This window comes from Danio aesculapii, chromosome 7 (genome assembly GCF_903798145.1).
Source record: "Danio aesculapii chromosome 7, fDanAes4.1, whole genome shotgun sequence".
NCBI lineage: Eukaryota > Metazoa > Chordata > Actinopteri > Cypriniformes > Danionidae > Danio > Danio aesculapii.
Window position 1 is genome coordinate 54,746,435 of NC_079441.1, and position 18,307 is coordinate 54,764,741.

General features: G+C 36.5%; 1 protein-coding gene across 5 annotated transcripts in view; it reads left to right on the top strand.

Moving 5' to 3' along the window:
- The window catches only part of camk2d1 (calcium/calmodulin-dependent protein kinase (CaM kinase) II delta 1), a 174,084-nt gene that overhangs the window by 46,816 nt on the left and 108,961 nt on the right, over positions 1-18,307 (top strand). For all 5 annotated transcript variants that reach the window (XM_056462189.1, XM_056462190.1, XM_056462188.1 and 2 more), the window contains exon 3: positions 14,701-14,760. In XM_056462189.1, coding sequence (XP_056318164.1) covers positions 14,701-14,760 — 60 coding nt within the window. The remainder of the gene's footprint in view (positions 1-14,700; positions 14,761-18,307) is intronic.

The following is an 18,307-nucleotide window of genomic DNA, read 5'->3' on the forward strand; positions in this document are numbered from 1 at the left end:
TGACATAGTAACCTCTCCCTTCTCCCTTCTCCCTAGGCAGTATTTGCAGTGCGCATTGTCACAGGACTTCATTCCACTCCGTGTTTAATTCAGATTTAACAGGCAAACAGAATTAATGTATGTGGCACACTACTGTTCAAAACGTTTACCCCAAAATTGATCATATCTCAAATTATTACTCCCACCCGAATCTGTCAACACTGTCCATGTCTTCCTATTTTTGACATTACATTTTGCATCTCTGTTTTTGTTTCTCTTTCTCCTCTTTTGCAACTATTTGCTTTTTATGCAAACTTTGTACCTGCCACGCTCTACATCAGGCCTCTGTTGAGCTGTTGACTTCTGTAAGAGTAAGATTTGAATGAATGAATCTTGTATTATTGTGAAAGAACAATGACTGGACACCAAACCATTAACTAGATATTAAAGTTTGAGGACAAACTTTATGGTGGCTTGAAAAGCCGAGTCTAAAAGTTTGAAGTCGTTTTAAAGTGTAAACTAGCATGATTCTAGCATGAATTAGCATGATTCTAGCATGAATTAGCATGTAACTAGCATGATTCTAGGATGAATTAGCATGATCCTAGCATGAATTTGCATGTAACTAGCATGATTCTAGCATGAATTAGCATGTTCTAGCATGAATTAGCATGTTATTAGCATGATTCTAGCATGAATTAGCATGTTTCTAGCATAGTTCTAGCATGAATTAGCATGTTATTAGCATGATTCTAGCAGGAATTAGCATGTAACTAGCATGATTCTAGCATGAATTAGCATGTTACTAGCATGTTTCTAGCATGAATTAGCATGTTGTTAGCATGAATTAGCATGTTTCTAGCATGATTCTAGCATGTTTCTAGCATGAATTAGCTTGTTACTAGCATGATTCTAGCACGAATTAGCATGTAACTAGCATGATTCTAGCATGAATTAGCATGTTACTAGCATGTTTCTAGCATGAATTAGCATGATTCTAGCATGAATTAGCATGTTACTAGCATGTTTCTAGCATGAATTAGCATGTTATTAGCATGAATTAGCATGTTATTAGCATGATTCTAGCATGAATTAGCATGTTACTAGCATGAATTAGCATGTTATTAGCATGATTCTAGCATGAATTAGCATGTTACTAGCATGATTCTAGCATGAATTAGCATGTTACTAGCATGATTCTAGCATGAATTAGCATGTTACTAGCATGATTCTAGCATGAATTAGCATGTTACTAGCATGATTCTAGCATGAATTAGCATGTTACTAGCATGTTTCTAGCATGAATTAGCATGTTACTAGCATGATTCTAGCATGAATTAGCATGTTACTAGCATGATTCTAGCATAAATTAGCATGTTATTAGCATGATTATAGCATGAATTAGCATGTTACTAGCATGATTCTAGCATGAATTAGCATGTTACTAGCATGATTCTAGCATGAATTAGCATGTTACTAGCATGTTTCTAGCATGAATTAGCATGTTACTAGCATGATTCTAGCATGAATTAGCATGTTACTAGCATGTCTCTAGCATGAATTAGCATGTTATTAGCATGAATTAGCATGTTTCTAGCATGAATTAGCATGTTATTAGCATGATTCTAGCATGAATTAGCATGTTATTAGCATGAATTAGCATGTTTCTAGCATGAATTAGCATGTTATTAGCATGATTCTAGCATGAATTAGCATGTTACTAGCATGATTCTAGCATGAATTAGCATGTTATTAGCATGATTCTAGCATGAATTAGCATGTTATTAGCATGAATTAGCATGTTATTAGCATGAATTAGCATGTTTCTAGCATGAATTAGCATGTTATTAGCATGATTCTAGCATGAATTAGCATGTTACTAGCATGATTCTAGCATGAATTAGCATGTTACTAGCATGTTTCTAGCATGAATTAGCATGTTACTAGCATGTTTCTAGCATGAATTAGCATGTTACTAGCATGATTCTAGCATGTTACTAGCATGTTTCTAGCATGAATTAGCATGTTATTAGCATGAATTAGCATGTTATTAGCATGATTCTAGCATGAATTAGCATGTTACTAGCATGAATTAGCATGTTATTAGCATGATTCTAGCATGAATTAGCATGTTACTAGCATGATTCTAGCATGAATTAGCATGTTACTAGCATGATTCTAGCATGAATTAGCATGTTACTAGCATGATTCTAGCATGAATTAGCATGTTACTAGCATGTTTCTAGCATGAATTAGCATGTTACTAGCATGATTCTAGCATAAATTAGCATGTTATTAGCATGATTATAGCATGAATTAGCATGTTACTAGCATGATTCTAGCATGAATTAGCATGTTACTAGCATGATTCTAGCATGAATTAGCATGTTACTAGCATGTTTCTAGCATGAATTAGCATGTTACTAGCATGATTCTAGCATGAATTAGCATGTTACTAGCATGTCTCTAGCATGAATTAGCATGTTATTAGCATGAATTAGCATGTTTCTAGCATGAATTAGCATGTTATTAGCATGATTCTAGCATGAATTAGCATGTTATTAGCATGAATTAGCATGTTTCTAGCATGTTATTAGCATGATTCTAGCATGAATTAGCATGTTACTAGCATGATTCTAGCATGAATTAGCATGTTATTAGCATGATTCTAGCATGAATTAGCATGTTATTAGCATGAATTAGCATGTTATTAGCATGAATTAGCATGTTTCTAGCATGAATTAGCATGTTATTAGCATGATTCTAGCATGAATTAGCATGTTACTAGCATGATTCTAGCATGAATTAGCATGTTACTAGCATGATTCTAGCATGAATTAGCATGTTACTAGCATGATTCTAGCATGAATTAGCATGTTACTAGCATGATTCTAGCATGAATTAGCATGTTACTAGCATGAGTCTAGCATGAATTAGCATGTTACTAGCATGATTCTAGCATGGATTAGCATGTTACTAGCATGATTCTAACATGAATTAGCATGTTACTAGCATGTTTCTAGCATGAATTAGCATGTTACTAGCATGATTCTAGCATGTTACTAGCATGTTTCTAGCATGAATTAGCATGTTAATAGCATGTTTCTAGCATGAATTAGCATATTGTTAGCATGATTCTAGCATGAATTAGCATGTTTCTAGCATGAATTAGCATGTAACTAGCATGATTCTAGCATTTATTAGCATGTTACTAGCATGTTTCTAGCATGAATTAGCATGATTCTAGCATGAATTAGCATGTTACTAGCATGTTTCTAGCATGAATTAGCATGTTATTAGCATGAATTAGCATGTTATTAGCATGATTCTAGCATGAATTAGCATGTTACTAGCATGAATTAGCATGTTATTAGCATGATTCTAGCATGAATTAGCATGTTACTAGCATGATTCTAGCATGAATTAGCATGATTCTAGCATGAATTAGCATGTTATTAACATGATTCTAGCATGAATTAGCATGTTACTAGCATGAATTAGCATGTTATTAGCATGATTTTAGCATGAATTAGCATGTTACTAGCATGATTCTAGCATGAATTAGCATGATTCTAGCATGAATTAGCATGTTACTAGCATGATTCTAGCATAAATTAGCATGTTATTAGCATGATTCTAGCATGAATTAGCATGTTACTAGCATGATTCTAGCATGAATTAGCATGTTACTAGCATGTTTCTAGCATGAATTAGCATGTTACTAGCATGATTCTAGCATGAATTAGCATGTTACTAGCATGTCTCTAGCATGAATTAGCATGTTATTAGCATGAATTAGCATGTTTCTAGCATGAATTAGCATGTTATTAACATGATTCTAGCATGAATTAGCATGTTACTAGCATGATTCTAGCATGAATTAGCATGTTACTAGCATGTTTCTAGCATGAATTAGCATGTTACTAGCATGATTCTAGCATGAATTAGCATGTTACTAGCATGATTCTAGCATGAATTAGCATGTTACTAGCATGATTCTAGCATGAATTAGCATGTTACTAGCATGTCTCTAGCATGAATTAACATGTTATTAGCATGAATTAGCATGTTTCTAGCATGAATTAGCATGTTATTAGCATGATTCTAGCATGAATTAGCATGTTATTAGCATGAATTAGCATGTTTCTAGCATGTTATTAGCATGATTCTAGCATGAATTAGCATGTTACTAGCATGATTCTAGCATGAATTAGCATGTTATTAGCATGATTCTAGCATGAATTAGCATGTTATTAGCATGATTCTAGCATGAATTAGCATGTTATTAGCATGTCTCTAGCATGAATTAGCATGTTATTAGCATGAATTAGCATGTTTCTAGCATGAATTAGCATGTTACTAGCATGATTCTAGCATGAATTAGCATGTTACTAGCATGTTTCTATCATGAATTAGCATGTTACTAGCATGATTCTAGCATGAATTAGCATGTTACTAGCATGATTCTAGCATAAATTAGCATGTTATTAGCATGATTCTAGCATGAATTAGCATGTTACTAGCATGATTCTAGCATGAATTAGCATGTTACTAGCATGTTTCTAGCATGAATTAGCATGTTACTAGCATGATTCTAGCATGAATTAGCATGTTACTAGCATGTCTCTAGCATGAATTAGCATGTTATTAGCATGAATTAGCATGTTTCTAGCATGAATTAGCATGTTATTAGCATGATTCTAGCATGAATTAGCATGTTACTAGCATGATTCTAGCATGAATTAGCATGTTACTAGCATGTTTCTAGCATGAATTAGCATGTTACTAGCATGATTCTAGCATGAATTAGCATGTTACTAGCATGATTCTAGCATGAATTAGCATGTTACTAGCATGATTCTAGCATGAATTAGCATGTTACTAGCATGTCTCTAGCATGAATTAACATGTTATTAGCATGAATTAGCATGATTCTAGCATGAATTAGCATGTTATTAGCATGATTCTAGCATGAATTAGCATGTTATTAGCATGAATTAGCATGTTTCTAGCATGTTATTAGCATGATTCTAGCATGAATTAGCATGTTACTAGCATGATTCTAGCATGAATTAGCATGTTATTAGCATGATTCTAGCATGAATTAGCATTTTATTAGCATGATTCTAGCATGAATTAGCATGTTATTAGCATGTCTCTAGCATGAATTAGCATGTTATTAGCATGAATTAGCATGTTTCTAGCATGAATTAGCATGTTACTAGCATGATTCTAGCATGAATTAGCATGTTACTAGCATGATTCTAGCATGAATTAGCATGTTACTAGCATGTTTCTAGCATGAATTAGCATGTTACTAGCATGATTCTAGCATGAATTAGCATGTTACTAGCATGATTCTAGCATGAATTAGCATGTTACTAGCATGATTCTAGCATGAATTAGCATGTTACTAGCATGAGTCTAGCATGAATTAGCATGTTACTAGCATGATTCTAGCATGGATTAGCATGTTACTAGCATGATTCTAACATGAATTAGCATGTTACTAGCATGTTTCTAGCATGAATTAGCATGTTACTAGCATGATTCTAGCATGTTACTAACATGTTTCTAGCATGAATTAGCATGTTACTAGCATGTTTCTAGCATGAATTAGCATATTGTTAGCATGATTCTAGCATGAATTAGCATGTTTCTAGCATGAATTAGCATGTAACTAGCATGATTCTAGCATTTATTAGCATGTTACTAGCATGTTTCTAGCATGAATTAGCATGATTCTAGCATGAATTAGCATGTTACTAGCATGTTTCTAGCATGAATTAGCATGTTATTAGCATGAATTAGCATGTTATTAGCATGAATTAGCATGTTATTAGCATGAATTAGCATGTTTCTAGCATGAATTAGCATGTTATTAGCATGATTCTAGCATGAATTAGCATGTTACTAGCATGAATTAGCATGTTATTAGCATGATTTTAGCATGAATTAGCATGTTACTAGCATGATTCTAGCATGAATTAGCATGATTCTAGCATGAATTAGCATGTTACTAGCATGATTCTAGCATGAATTAGCATGTTACTAGCATGTTTCTAGCATGAATTAGCATGTTACTAGCATGATTCTAGCATGAATTAGCATGTTACTAGCATGATTCTAGCATAAATTAGCATGTTATTAGCATGATTCTAGCATGAATTAGCATGTTACTAGCATGATTCTAGCATGAATTAGCATGTTACTAGCATGTTTCTAGCATGAATTAGCATGTTACTAGCATGATTCTAGCATGAATTAGCATGTTACTAGCATGTCTCTAGCATGAATTAGCATGTTATTAGCATGAATTAGCATGTTTCTAGCATGAATTAGCATGTTACTAGCATGATTCTAGCATGAATTAGCATGTTACTAGCATGATTCTAGCATGAATTAGCATGTTACTAGCATGTTTCTAGCATGAATTAGCATGTTACTAGCATGATTCTAGCATGAATTAGCATGTTACTAGCATGATTCTAGCATGAATTAGCATGTTACTAGCATGAGTCTAGCATGAATTAGCATGTTACTAGCATGTTTCTAGCAAGGATTAGCATGTTACTAGCATGATTCTAACATGAATTAGCATGTTACTAGCATGTTTCTAGCATGAATTAGCATGTTACTAGCATGATTCTAGCATGTTACTAGCATGTTTCTAGCATGAATTAGCATGTTACTAGCATGTTTCTAGCATGAATTAGCATATTGTTAGCATGATTCTAGCATGAATTATCATGTTTCTAGCATGAATTAGCATGTAACTAGCATGATTCTAGCATTTATTAGCATGTAACTAGCATGTTACTAGCATGATTCTAGCATGAATCAGCTTGTTTCTAGCGTGAATTAGCATGTTGTTGGCATGATTCTAGCATGAATTAGCATGTTACTAGCATGACTAGCATGTCACTATCGTGTTGCTAGCACCTTTCTAGCAAGATTAGCATGTCAGTAGGATGTTAAAACTGTTAGCGTGTGTTAGAATAGCTAGTCACAGTCTCTGGGACAGTTGCTAGGGTGCTGAAATTGGTTGCTAGGGAGTGGCTAGTAAGTTTAAAGGTAATCAGTGATTGGCTGCTGGCTAGACTGAGTTGAATGAGGCCAGACTCTAGTCTGTAGGACAGTCTGATGCAGAGTTATGAGCTCACAAAGGTTGATCCAATGTTAAGTAAATGGGAGTCTTTTACAATGGAAGTCTATGGGACAGTTGCTAGGGTGCTGTAAGTGGTTGCTAGGGAGTGGCTAGTAAGTTAAAAAGTCATCAGTTATTGGCTGCTGGCTAGACTGAGTTAAATGAGTCCAGTTAGAAGTCTGTAGGACAGTCTGATGCAGAGTTATGAGCTCACAAAGTTTGACCCAATGTTAAGTCAATGGGACTTTTGGGATTTTTCTGGGTCGTTTTTCGGAAAACCCAAGGTCGGATCAGTTAGAAAAGATATAGCAACCCGAGTCAGACCAGTTTGAAGGTTTGACGAAAGTTTGAAGTATGTAGCTTGAAAGGCCTAGGAGGAGATACACTTAGAAATTAGTCTCAGAAGAAGAAGAAGAAGAAGAAGAAGAAGAAGAAGAAGAAGAAGAAGAAGAAGAATAAGTTTAAGATAGATAACAGTATGCTGGCTTTTCAAGCCACCATAATAAACACCTTTTTCAGATCCTAAATGATCTCTAAAAGAATTGTAATAGACTGGTTTTGCATTACTATTTATTTTACTCTCTATGCATTTGCCATTGTGTTTACAGTTTTACAAAACATGGTTAAGTATACCTGTACATGCATTGTTTCTTTGAACTCAGAGGGCATCAGAGTCCTGTTTGACTGTTCTTAAGGTTTACAGTACTTTTTCACATCAGATTCATGGTGGAGTTTTGGTGAAGCTAGCTTGAAACTGTAATTTGTTTGCAGTTCTCTTTAGAGCATATTGCATATTAAACAATAATTCAAAACCAAAGTGAATTTTTGGATGACACTTTACAATAAGGTTTCATTAATAGTTAAAGTTAAGTGTACACGCATAGCTAGTTTTTCTTACCATACTGATAAACGTCCGGTGAATGTGACTTTTTAAAATTTTTATACGGTTCCTTTTACACAATACACAAATAAATTTACAATTTAAAAAAAATGTAAAGATTTAAAATGTTACAAAAATGATTATTTTCTACACACAGTGACTCCAGAAAGTATTCATAGCGCTTTACTTTTCCACATTTTTTTATGTTACAGCCTTATTCCAAAATGAATTAAATTCATTTATTTCCTCAAAATTCTACACACAATACCCCATAATGACAATGTGAAAAAAGAGTTTTTGAAATTGTTGCAAATGTATTAAAAATCAAAAAACCTGAAAAATCAAATGTATTCACAGCCTTTGTTCAATACTTTGTTTGGTCAAGTCTTTTTGAATATGAAGCCACAAACTTGGCACACCTGTCTTTGGGAATTTTTGGCCATTCCTCTTTGCAGTACCTCTCAAGCTTTATCAGGTTGGATGGGAAGCGATGGTTTACTGCCATTTTCAGATCTCTTCAGAGATGTTCAATAGAATTTAGGTCTTAAGTCTACCCCTTTTTTCAGCTTAATTATGATAATTTGCAATTGTATAATCCTATTATTAGCAGTATTATTTATGATATGCATATTTATATTTGTTTCAATAAAAACAAGTTTAGCTTTGTCCACCTGTTGGGTTTTGGAGACGTCTGCATCACCATATGGGGCATAAGAATATAACTTGTGGTTGTTTGACTACACTTCATTATTGTTCATTTGTTTGTTTGCTGGAAATTAGAACTTAATGTAGAAATAGTTTTGAAACAAATCTTTGTGCTTAACAAATGAAATTAAATATGTAGGCTAATGGATGTCTTTAGTGGAGTGAGTACAACACCGTTTCCTTATCCACGAAAGTAAAGGTGTAAAGTGAAGAGTAAAAGTAAAGTAAAGAGAAAGTAAAGAGGCAGAATGGAGGAGGCTTGTTCTTTATCCTCACGCTGCAGATGGTCTGTTTAATTGTTTTCTTGCTAGTGAAGCCATGGCAAATTTGCCATGACACGATGCAACTGACACGCTCGTAATGCTTTTGCGCCATGTGCTTTAGACTTTGCACCTACATCGGTTAAATAGAGTCCAATATTGTGTATGTTTGCTTGCACTTGCTTTTAATCTACACAACAAACCCTTAAAGTACACATGAAATCAAAACTAACAATATTGATTTTGTTAGCTCACATTGCTAGTTTTCATTTTCTTTTCAGCTTAGTCCCTTTATTATTCAGGTGTGTACATACTCCACACAGAAATTCCAAAGCTTGAACCAACGAACAGGCAAAATGCATTTATTTTTTTGTTTGTTTGTTTTTGCTGTATCACTGTCATATCACCCTGCAGTCCAAGACTGGTTACTTGCTAAGCAGGGCTGAGCCTGGTCAGTGCCTGGATGAGAGACCACATAGGACAACTAGGTTGCTGTTGGAAGTGGTGTTAGTGAGGCCAATAGGGGGCACTCAACCTGCAGTCTGTGTGAGTCCTAATGCCCTGGTAAAGTACAGGGGTGTTCCTATACTCTCAGTGAGCACCATCTTTTAGATGAGACATTAAACCGAGGTCCTGACTATCTGTAGTCATTGAAAATGCCAGGGCACTTCTTGTAAACAGTAGAGGTGCTACCCTGGTGTCCTGGCCAAATTCCCTCCATTGGCCCTTACTAGGCATGGGACCATAACCGTTTTCAAGGTATATCGCGGTTTGGAAAAGTCAAGGTTTTAAAACCATCAGAACTTGCTACTATATCGTTCCTAAGGTATGTGTACGATTTCTTATTTACATTTTTTTGTTTGTTTTTTGGAAAACAGTATCTCCAGCAGAAAAAAATATCCAAGGATGCCGTTTTAAATTGTAAAGAAATCTGTTTTTTTAAACAAATGAAGACAGCAGAAGGCAATAATTCATTTCATATGTTTCTCAAAGAAATATTTTGTGTTCAAAGAGGGAAAAAGTTTTAGTTGTTTTACCCAGACATTTAAAAAGAATACATTTTAGAGCAGTATTCACAATACCGTGAAACCGTGATATTTTTATCCAAGGTTATCATACCGTCAGAATCTTATACCGGCATATGCCTAGCTCCTACCCATCATGGCCTCCCAACCATCCCCATCCACTAAATTGACTCTATCACTGTCTCTCCACTCCCCCATAGCTGGTGTGTGGTGAGCGCACTGGCGCCCTTGTCCTGTGGCTGCCGTCGCATCATCCAAGTGGATGCTGCACACTGGTGGTAGTGTGGAGAGACCCCCTCTCCTCATGATTGTGAAGCGCTTTGGGTGTATGGTCATACATGATAAATGCGCTATATAAATACACACTTTACTTTACATTTGGCTGAAATTGCTGTAGTGTAAACTGCGTCTAAGAAAAGATAAAAGATATAGGTGAATATGAAAATAATATGTGATATACACATTTTCTTGCTTTATGAATATCAATGGGCAGTTGACTGATTTGACAACTTTGAAAATAGCTGCCCCATTTCTGGCATTCTCTCAGTTTCTGTCAGATGGGAACTGACTGAACTGGGTCAATGCAACACTTAAAATATGCAAAAAACTAGATTTAAATGAACAACTCTCCATCTGGGACATTTAATGGAGAACGTGGATTTTGGCCAAATTGTTTTAATAATGAGGACAAAATTGATCATACCTGTATGGATCCAGATTTTTTTTGTGTAACCCTATTTAACATAAACATGAAGCCACAAACACAGACTTTTACACTCTTCAAGCAATCAGTTTAATCTTGTTATGTCATAGGTTGTTCATCTTCCTTTTAGAAACCCTTGCAGGAGCTTTTCTCCTGCCAGCAGTGGTGTATGGAGTTTGTGACGAACCTGATTAGAATGGCTCCAGACTGCATGCTGGGACTCATTAATGGCTTGAGTGGTCAGGATTATGGAAGCAAAAGCTCATATGAATGATCTTATTGGCTAAACAACATCTGTAGGGGACATTCTTTTAAACTGCACTTTTTGTGAGATTTTGAACAATTAGGGCTGCACGATTCTGGCTAAAATGAGAATCAGTTTTTTTTTTAAAGGGCACCTATGGTGAAAAATCTACTTTTCAAGTTGTTTGGACAGACATATTTGCATGTATGGTGTATAGACCATCATATTGGGGTGATATAAACACACCCAGTCCTTTTTTTTCAATTTAGCGACATAAAAACGGTGGACCAATTGGAGCGGTTTTCAGACCAACCGCAACTTGACGTAGGAGTGCGGTCCCCTGGCCCACCGAATTGATTGACAGCTGCGCGTATTAACATGTCCCAGTAGTCACGTGTATAATAATATCAACAAGACCTGGCGTGCGCAAAGCAACCGGGAATAAAAGGTCTGTTCAGTTTGCTAGGATCATCAATCATCATCAAATGTGATCAAAAGTAAGTTTCACATGTTTAAATTGTTTTAAAACAGTGCAATTATAAAATAAGACGCTTCATTCCTGGTTTGTGGACGTTAAATCAGGTTTATTTTGTACATTAACATAACAGATATTCATACAGCAGTGGAGATTAACCTGTAGCCTGTCACATTTGCGTGCAAAAAGAGTGCAAAGCTAAACGGGCGCTCTGTCTGTCTGTGTCTGTGTGTGTGTGTGTGTGTCTGCTGCGGTGTGTATGTGCGCGCGTGAACTGTGTGATGACATTGTGTGTGACTCATCGATGCAACTGCACAACAAATACTCATTGGTAAAGTTCTTACTGTAGTATTTCTCACAAACGCTACGTGCGATCTGCTTCCTTTAAGTCTGTCTGTTGTCTGACGCAGCCGAGGGAGGAGTTTAAGGCACGCAGAAAGGCATGTAGAAACGATGGGCGGGGAGGACTAGCCATAAAGGCGCAGTACGACAAAACAGCCCCCTAGTGCAAAAACGTATAAAATAGAATCTTGTAAAAGGTATAATGAAAAATCTGATGGGTGTTTTTTTGCTGAAACTTTACAGAAACATTCTGGAGACGCAAAACACTTATATTAAATCTGAAAAAAGGGCTAACCTAGGTGCCCTTTAATGCTTAAAATCAAGTTCACGATTTTTTCACGATTGTGCAGATGTAAAATAAAGGTTAATATGAGTCGGCTATTATTATTAGTATTAGTAGTATTAGTATTTCTTAAACATATGGTAAAACAATTATAATATTAGGCCTGTGTGTAGGTCTACTGTTGGTTAAAATGCTAAATTTTGTAAAGACTTGGAACGGTGTCCTGGTTGTTAATTCATGGCTGCAGTCACTTTAAGAGAATAAACATACATGCAAATCTTACCTCCCGCGCAGCTCCTAATCGATCACTGCAACAAACTGAACGTTATTCACAACTTTATTACCTGTTATTCACAGCCTATGCAGGTTCTTTTCACTAAAGTAGACATCGTTCTAAACCATGCGCGTCCTTTCTGGTAAACAATCAGCTCATGTTCAGCTTATGTGTGATTTTGCGGCTGCGAATACGTCATTACATTAAGGAAGAAATAACATATTTGGGTGAATTATACCTTAGAAATACAGTATGTGACTCCAGCAACGCCATTAAGAGGTGTCTACATTGCTGAGCAACGTATATAAAACAAATACCCCTTTCACACAGTGATACCGGTAAATATCCGGAAAATTTCCAGAACGACTTTACCGGTAAATTCAAAAATTTTCACACAGACGAGGACGTTACGGTATTTTCCGGAAAAGACCATTCACACATCCATTCCAAAATACTGGTAAATTTTCACATCATTAACCAGAAATGACCTCTAAACGGGTGCTCTTGTGTTTGTAAACATTTGACTACATTACAAACTCTGTTTATGGATCAGTATTGTGAATAACTGATGATAACATATAGAGAAACACTTTTGCATGTCAAGATGTACATAATATGTGTGTTGGCGCTCACCGGCTGCTTCATCAAGCTGCTATCATAAGCATCTAATAATAATTTACACAGTTGGCATTAAGAACGCACATAGAAATGTAATCTGACTAACATCTCGCAGCTAAATGTGTCTGGAAAAATATTCAAAGGCTTTTATTTTCATACACAGCATGGATGTGAATGCTCTTTCCGGCAATCTTCCTTCTGCGTTCACACAGCGCAGCATTCCGGCTAATTACTGGTAATGTTACAACTTCTCTTTCCGGGAAATAGCCAGAATTAATTTAACGGTATTTTTAAAAAGGGCCTGTTCACACATACAGACCTTTCCGGAAAATTGCCTTGCATGTATGTCTGTATGTGTGAAAGGGGCTAATGTGAAGACTTGTCCAATCACCTTTATGCTTTTCTCCTGAACTTGAAAATATAATGGGCTGAATCTTAGAAATGCTGGACTAAGACCGTGTGGGGGGTGGAATAGAGAATAACATATCTTGGCTACTGTGTTTATTAGTGGAGCAGAAATGTGTGTGGTCGTGGGGGCGCTCATCTCTTAAGTCACAGATTTGGTGTGTGTTTGAATCAGAAATGTGTGTCTTATTGGAGTGGATCACTACTATAGTACGGTAGTATATTTTCAGTGATTTCAGTCCTACAAATGAAACAAAATTCAAAATAGTCTACTCGTTTTTTTACACAGTTTGTTAATGTGCTGATTATTTAGCTGAAATAAATTTCGAATAAATGTATTTGTTTTATTCAATTGTTTATCTAAGAAACTGAATTAGTATTGTATTTTATATTAGGGAGACCTTTGTGTTCCTGGCTGATTTGTTCTTAGCTCAAACTGACTGGCGTCCTTTGGGTTGTCATGACAATGATTTATTTTCATTTACATCAAAACAGCATTACATCTCCTTTGATACTAGGTACTGATATGGGTCAGATGCAACAAATTTAATGTCTGAGCAGACAAACCTGATTTAGGGCCGCGTTAAATCTGCTGTGTAAATATGACTTTAGATTACTTTTGACATTTTTTTATGTTTTTCAATAAATTAATCTTGTCTGACATGTTTATTTTTGTACATATTGTTTATGGTCAGTTTTGAAAGTAAGAAATGGATTAGTAAAGCGAAATCTTTTTATAGATATGTTATAGAATATATATATATATATATATATATATATATATATATATATATATATATATATATATATATATATATATATATATATATATAGCATTTAGTCTACCAAAAATGTTACAGTAAAGTAAAATGATTATCTTAGTAATGAAGCGAACAAACAAAGACAAAAAAAAAGTAATGAATGAATATGGAGGGAGAGGGAGGGAGTGTGGAAGAAGAGCAAGAAGTGTGTGTATATGTTTACACACACGCATACATATATATTCTCACATATATAAATCCTTTCCTTCATTTCCTAAATGAAAAAGACTTGCCTATTTGTTTGTATATAGTGTCTGTTGTACTTGACTTCAGTGGAATGGCTAAAGAAAACATTTATGGCCTTTTGGGCTTTTCCTAAGATCTCATTGAACATTAAATCAAACAGAGAAAGCAGAGTTCAGAACCATAACATACTGTATCTGTTGTGTGATGTTCATTTTTTGTAAAATATATATTTCCAATAAACGTTGACAATCAGCTAAAATGTTATTATCTGAAGGCTAGTTAAATATTCAGGTGCTTACAGAAGAGATTTGTTTTATTTAATTTGTTTCAACATGTCGTTTGTTGTTTTTTAGATCACCAAAAACTGGAACGAGAGGCCAGAATTTGCCGTCTACTCAAGCATGCTAATATTGGTGAGTGCAACCACACACGCACACACACTCGCACGCACGGATGCACGTACGCACGCACGCACACACGCACACACACACACACACACTCCAGCAAAGGTTCGTTTACCATGGCCTTAAAACACTAAATGTTCCACTGATTTATGAGCTGTTTTATGTACAGCATTTAAAATATACTAGTATTCAAACCAGATGTAAAATGAGAGATTTTAAACTTAAAAGTAATTTTTCTGTCCTCACTGAACACAAAGAGTTCACTGCCTGCCTGGTGAGTGCTGATGGTGTGAGCAATAAACGCAAAGCCCAGAGTGGATCTGAAGTAGAAGCGTTAACAGACACCACATATGCTGAAGACAGAGCACAGATGCAACATCAGACAAACAAACAGGAGCTGCAGTCAGATTAATCAAAAATCAGCTTTTCTGGAACACCTCAGATTGGTTTGGCTTTGGCTCTCTGTAATAAGGCTATATGTGATCACTTGGAGTTTTATGTTGCTGTGTGTTTCAAATTGGGAGAAAAATAGCAAGAAATTTGTTATTTTCATCTGTGAAAACCTCTCAATTTACAGTAGACATCTATTTTTTTGTATTAAACTGTCACGTTTTGCTGACAGAATCCACATGCAGAACAGCAACAGAGCTTTAAAAAAATCTGTATTAACAAAAATAATAATAAACACAAGTCCTGGCCAAAAACAGACCCAAATTATAGCCATATTGAGCACAAAAAAGAAAACTAACAAACAAAACAAGACATAAAAATAATAAGACACTTGTCATGACTCAAAACAAGCCAATACAGCACAAACAAGTCATTCTCTAATTAGAAAACTTTATAGTACTTTATAATACTACAATTATAATACTTCAAATACAGTGTCTATAGGCCAGACAGTAAAATTTGCTTGTGCATTAATTTAAAAAAACAATTGTATTTACATTGTTAGTTGCATCAATGCAACCTCTAATGATTTTTTTAGATTAGATTAGATTCAACTTTATTGTCATTACACATGTACAAGTACAAGGCAACGAAATGCAGTTTCGGTCTAACCAGCAGTGCAATAGCAGCAAGTGCAGGATACAGGTATAAGTTATAAAGTGCAGTTATAGAAAAACTATGGTAATATTTACAGATGGATGTACTATGAACATTATATACAGGTTGTATTAGCTATGAACAGAGATTTACAATAAATGAATATATGTACAGGATGCTATTAATAATCAGAAGTGTGCAGATAGATAAACATAATTAGAAATGTCCTTGTGCAGTGGGTATGTACAGTTCAAATAAATGAATCAGTGCAATGAATATGTGTAAGTATTTAAATGTGCAAATGATAATGATGAGTGCAGTGATTGTGAGGGGTATAAGTTAGAGGAGTGTGGGGGGTGTATTGGGGGGGCAAAAGAGTCAGTGAGGGGCAGAGTTCAAAAGGGAGACAGCTCTGGGGAAAAAGCTGTTCCTCAGTTTGCTGTTTTTTGTCCGGGGGAGCCTGAAGCGCCTGCCGGAAGGCAGGAGAGAAAACAGTCTGTGAGCAGGGTGAGAGGTGTCCTTAAGAATACTGCGTGCTCGGCGCAGACAGTGTTTCTTCTGGATGTCCTCAATGGCTGGCAGTGTAGTCCCTGTGATGCATTGGGCAGTTTTCACCACTTGCGCAGTGCCTTACACTCAGCAACAGAGCAGCTTCCATACCAGACTGTGACGCAGTTGGTCAGGATGATTTTTATTGTGCAGCTGTAGAAGTTCACCAAAACAGCTGATGAAAGCTGGTTCTTCTTAAGTTGCCTCAAGAAGAATAGGCGCTGGTGAGCCTTCTTGACCAGGCTGGAGGTGTTGGTGGTCCAGGAAAGGTCCTTTGAGATGTGGGTCCCAAGAAACTTTAAGGATGATACAGGCTCAACGGCCATCCCATTAATATGGATTGGATGTGGATTTCAATCCAGATGGATGGGGCAACCATTACTGCATCCAAAATGGTATTGGAGTAACGATTGATGACCAACTAAACTTCTCTGATCACATTTCTAGAACTGCTCGATCTTGCAGATTCGCACTCTATAACATCAGAAAGATCTGACCCTTCCTATCTGAACACGCAGCTCAACACATTGTTCAAGCTCTTGTTCTCTCCAAACTTGATTAATGCAATTCTAACAAACCTCTTCAGCTGCTTCAGAACGCAGCAGCACGAGTGGTCTTTAATGAACCCAAAAGAGCACATGTCACCCCGCTACTCACCCATTTGCACTGGCTGCCAGTTACTGCTCGGATCAAATTAAAAGCTCTGATGTTTGCTTACAAAGCGACCTCTGGCTTTGCTCCTTCTTATCTGCTCTCACTTCTGCAGATTTATGTGCCCTCCAGAAACTTGCATTCTGTGAATAAACGTCACCTCGTGGTTCCATCCCTAAGAGGGAAAAAAATCACTTTCCTGAACTCTCGCGTTTAATCTGCCCAGTTGGTGGAATGAACTCCCTAACTGCATCAGAACGGCAGAGTCACTTGCTGTGTTCAAGAAACGACTAAAAACTCAACTATTTAGTCTCCACTTTCCTTCCTAATCTGTAACTGCCTCTCTGGCTATACCACTAACTGTACTCTCTCAAGAAAAAAAAAAAAAAAAACATTACTAATGCTTTGCTTCCCAGACTTTACACACCTGAAACTTGTCTATAGCACTTACTCACTGCTGCTCTTATAATTGTGTAAATTGCTTCCTTGTCCTCATTTGTAAGTCGCTTTGGATAAAAGTGTCTGCTAAATGACTAAATGTAAAATGTAAATGTAAATGGATCATGTGAGCCTGTTTGTCCCTTTCTGAAGTCCACAATGAGCTCCTTGGTCTTGCTGGTGTTAAGGAGCAAATTATTGTCGGTGCACCAAGTGTCCAGATGCTGTATCTTCCTCTCTCATCATTATTGCTGATTAGACCAATCACTGCGGTGTCATCTGCAAATTTGATGATGGTGTTGGATCTGTTCACAGGCCTACAGTCGATGGTAAAAAGGGAGTAGATGAAGGGGCTCAGCACGCAGCCCTGTGGTACACCAGTGTTGAGTGTGACGGTGGTGGAGCAGATGTGGCCTGATCTAACATTTTGAGGTCTGTTAGTCAGAAAGTCCATAACCCAGTTGCAGAGAGACGTGTCGATATCCAGGTCTCTGAGTTTGATCAGTAACTTAGAGGGTATGACAGTGTTGATAGCAACATGTTGGCACAGTTGCTAGGTTACGCGGCAGGTTGAAAATGTCTGTGAATACCCCAGGAATACCGTCTGGTCCAGCAGCCTTACGCACATTGATCCGACTTCGTGCGGTGTAGACTTCTGAGGAGGTGAGTGTGATAGGTGAGTGGTCGGTTGAGGAAGTGTTCCTGGTGTAGGGTTCTGTATTGTCTCTTTCAAAGTGGGCATATGTGTTTTTTAGCTCGTTCAGGAAGGAGACATTTGTGGCTGTGGGGGTGGACTGGCTGGGTTTGTAGTTGCTGATGGCCTGGAAGCCCTGCCACATGCGCCGAGGATCAGAGTTGGAAAAGTGCTCCT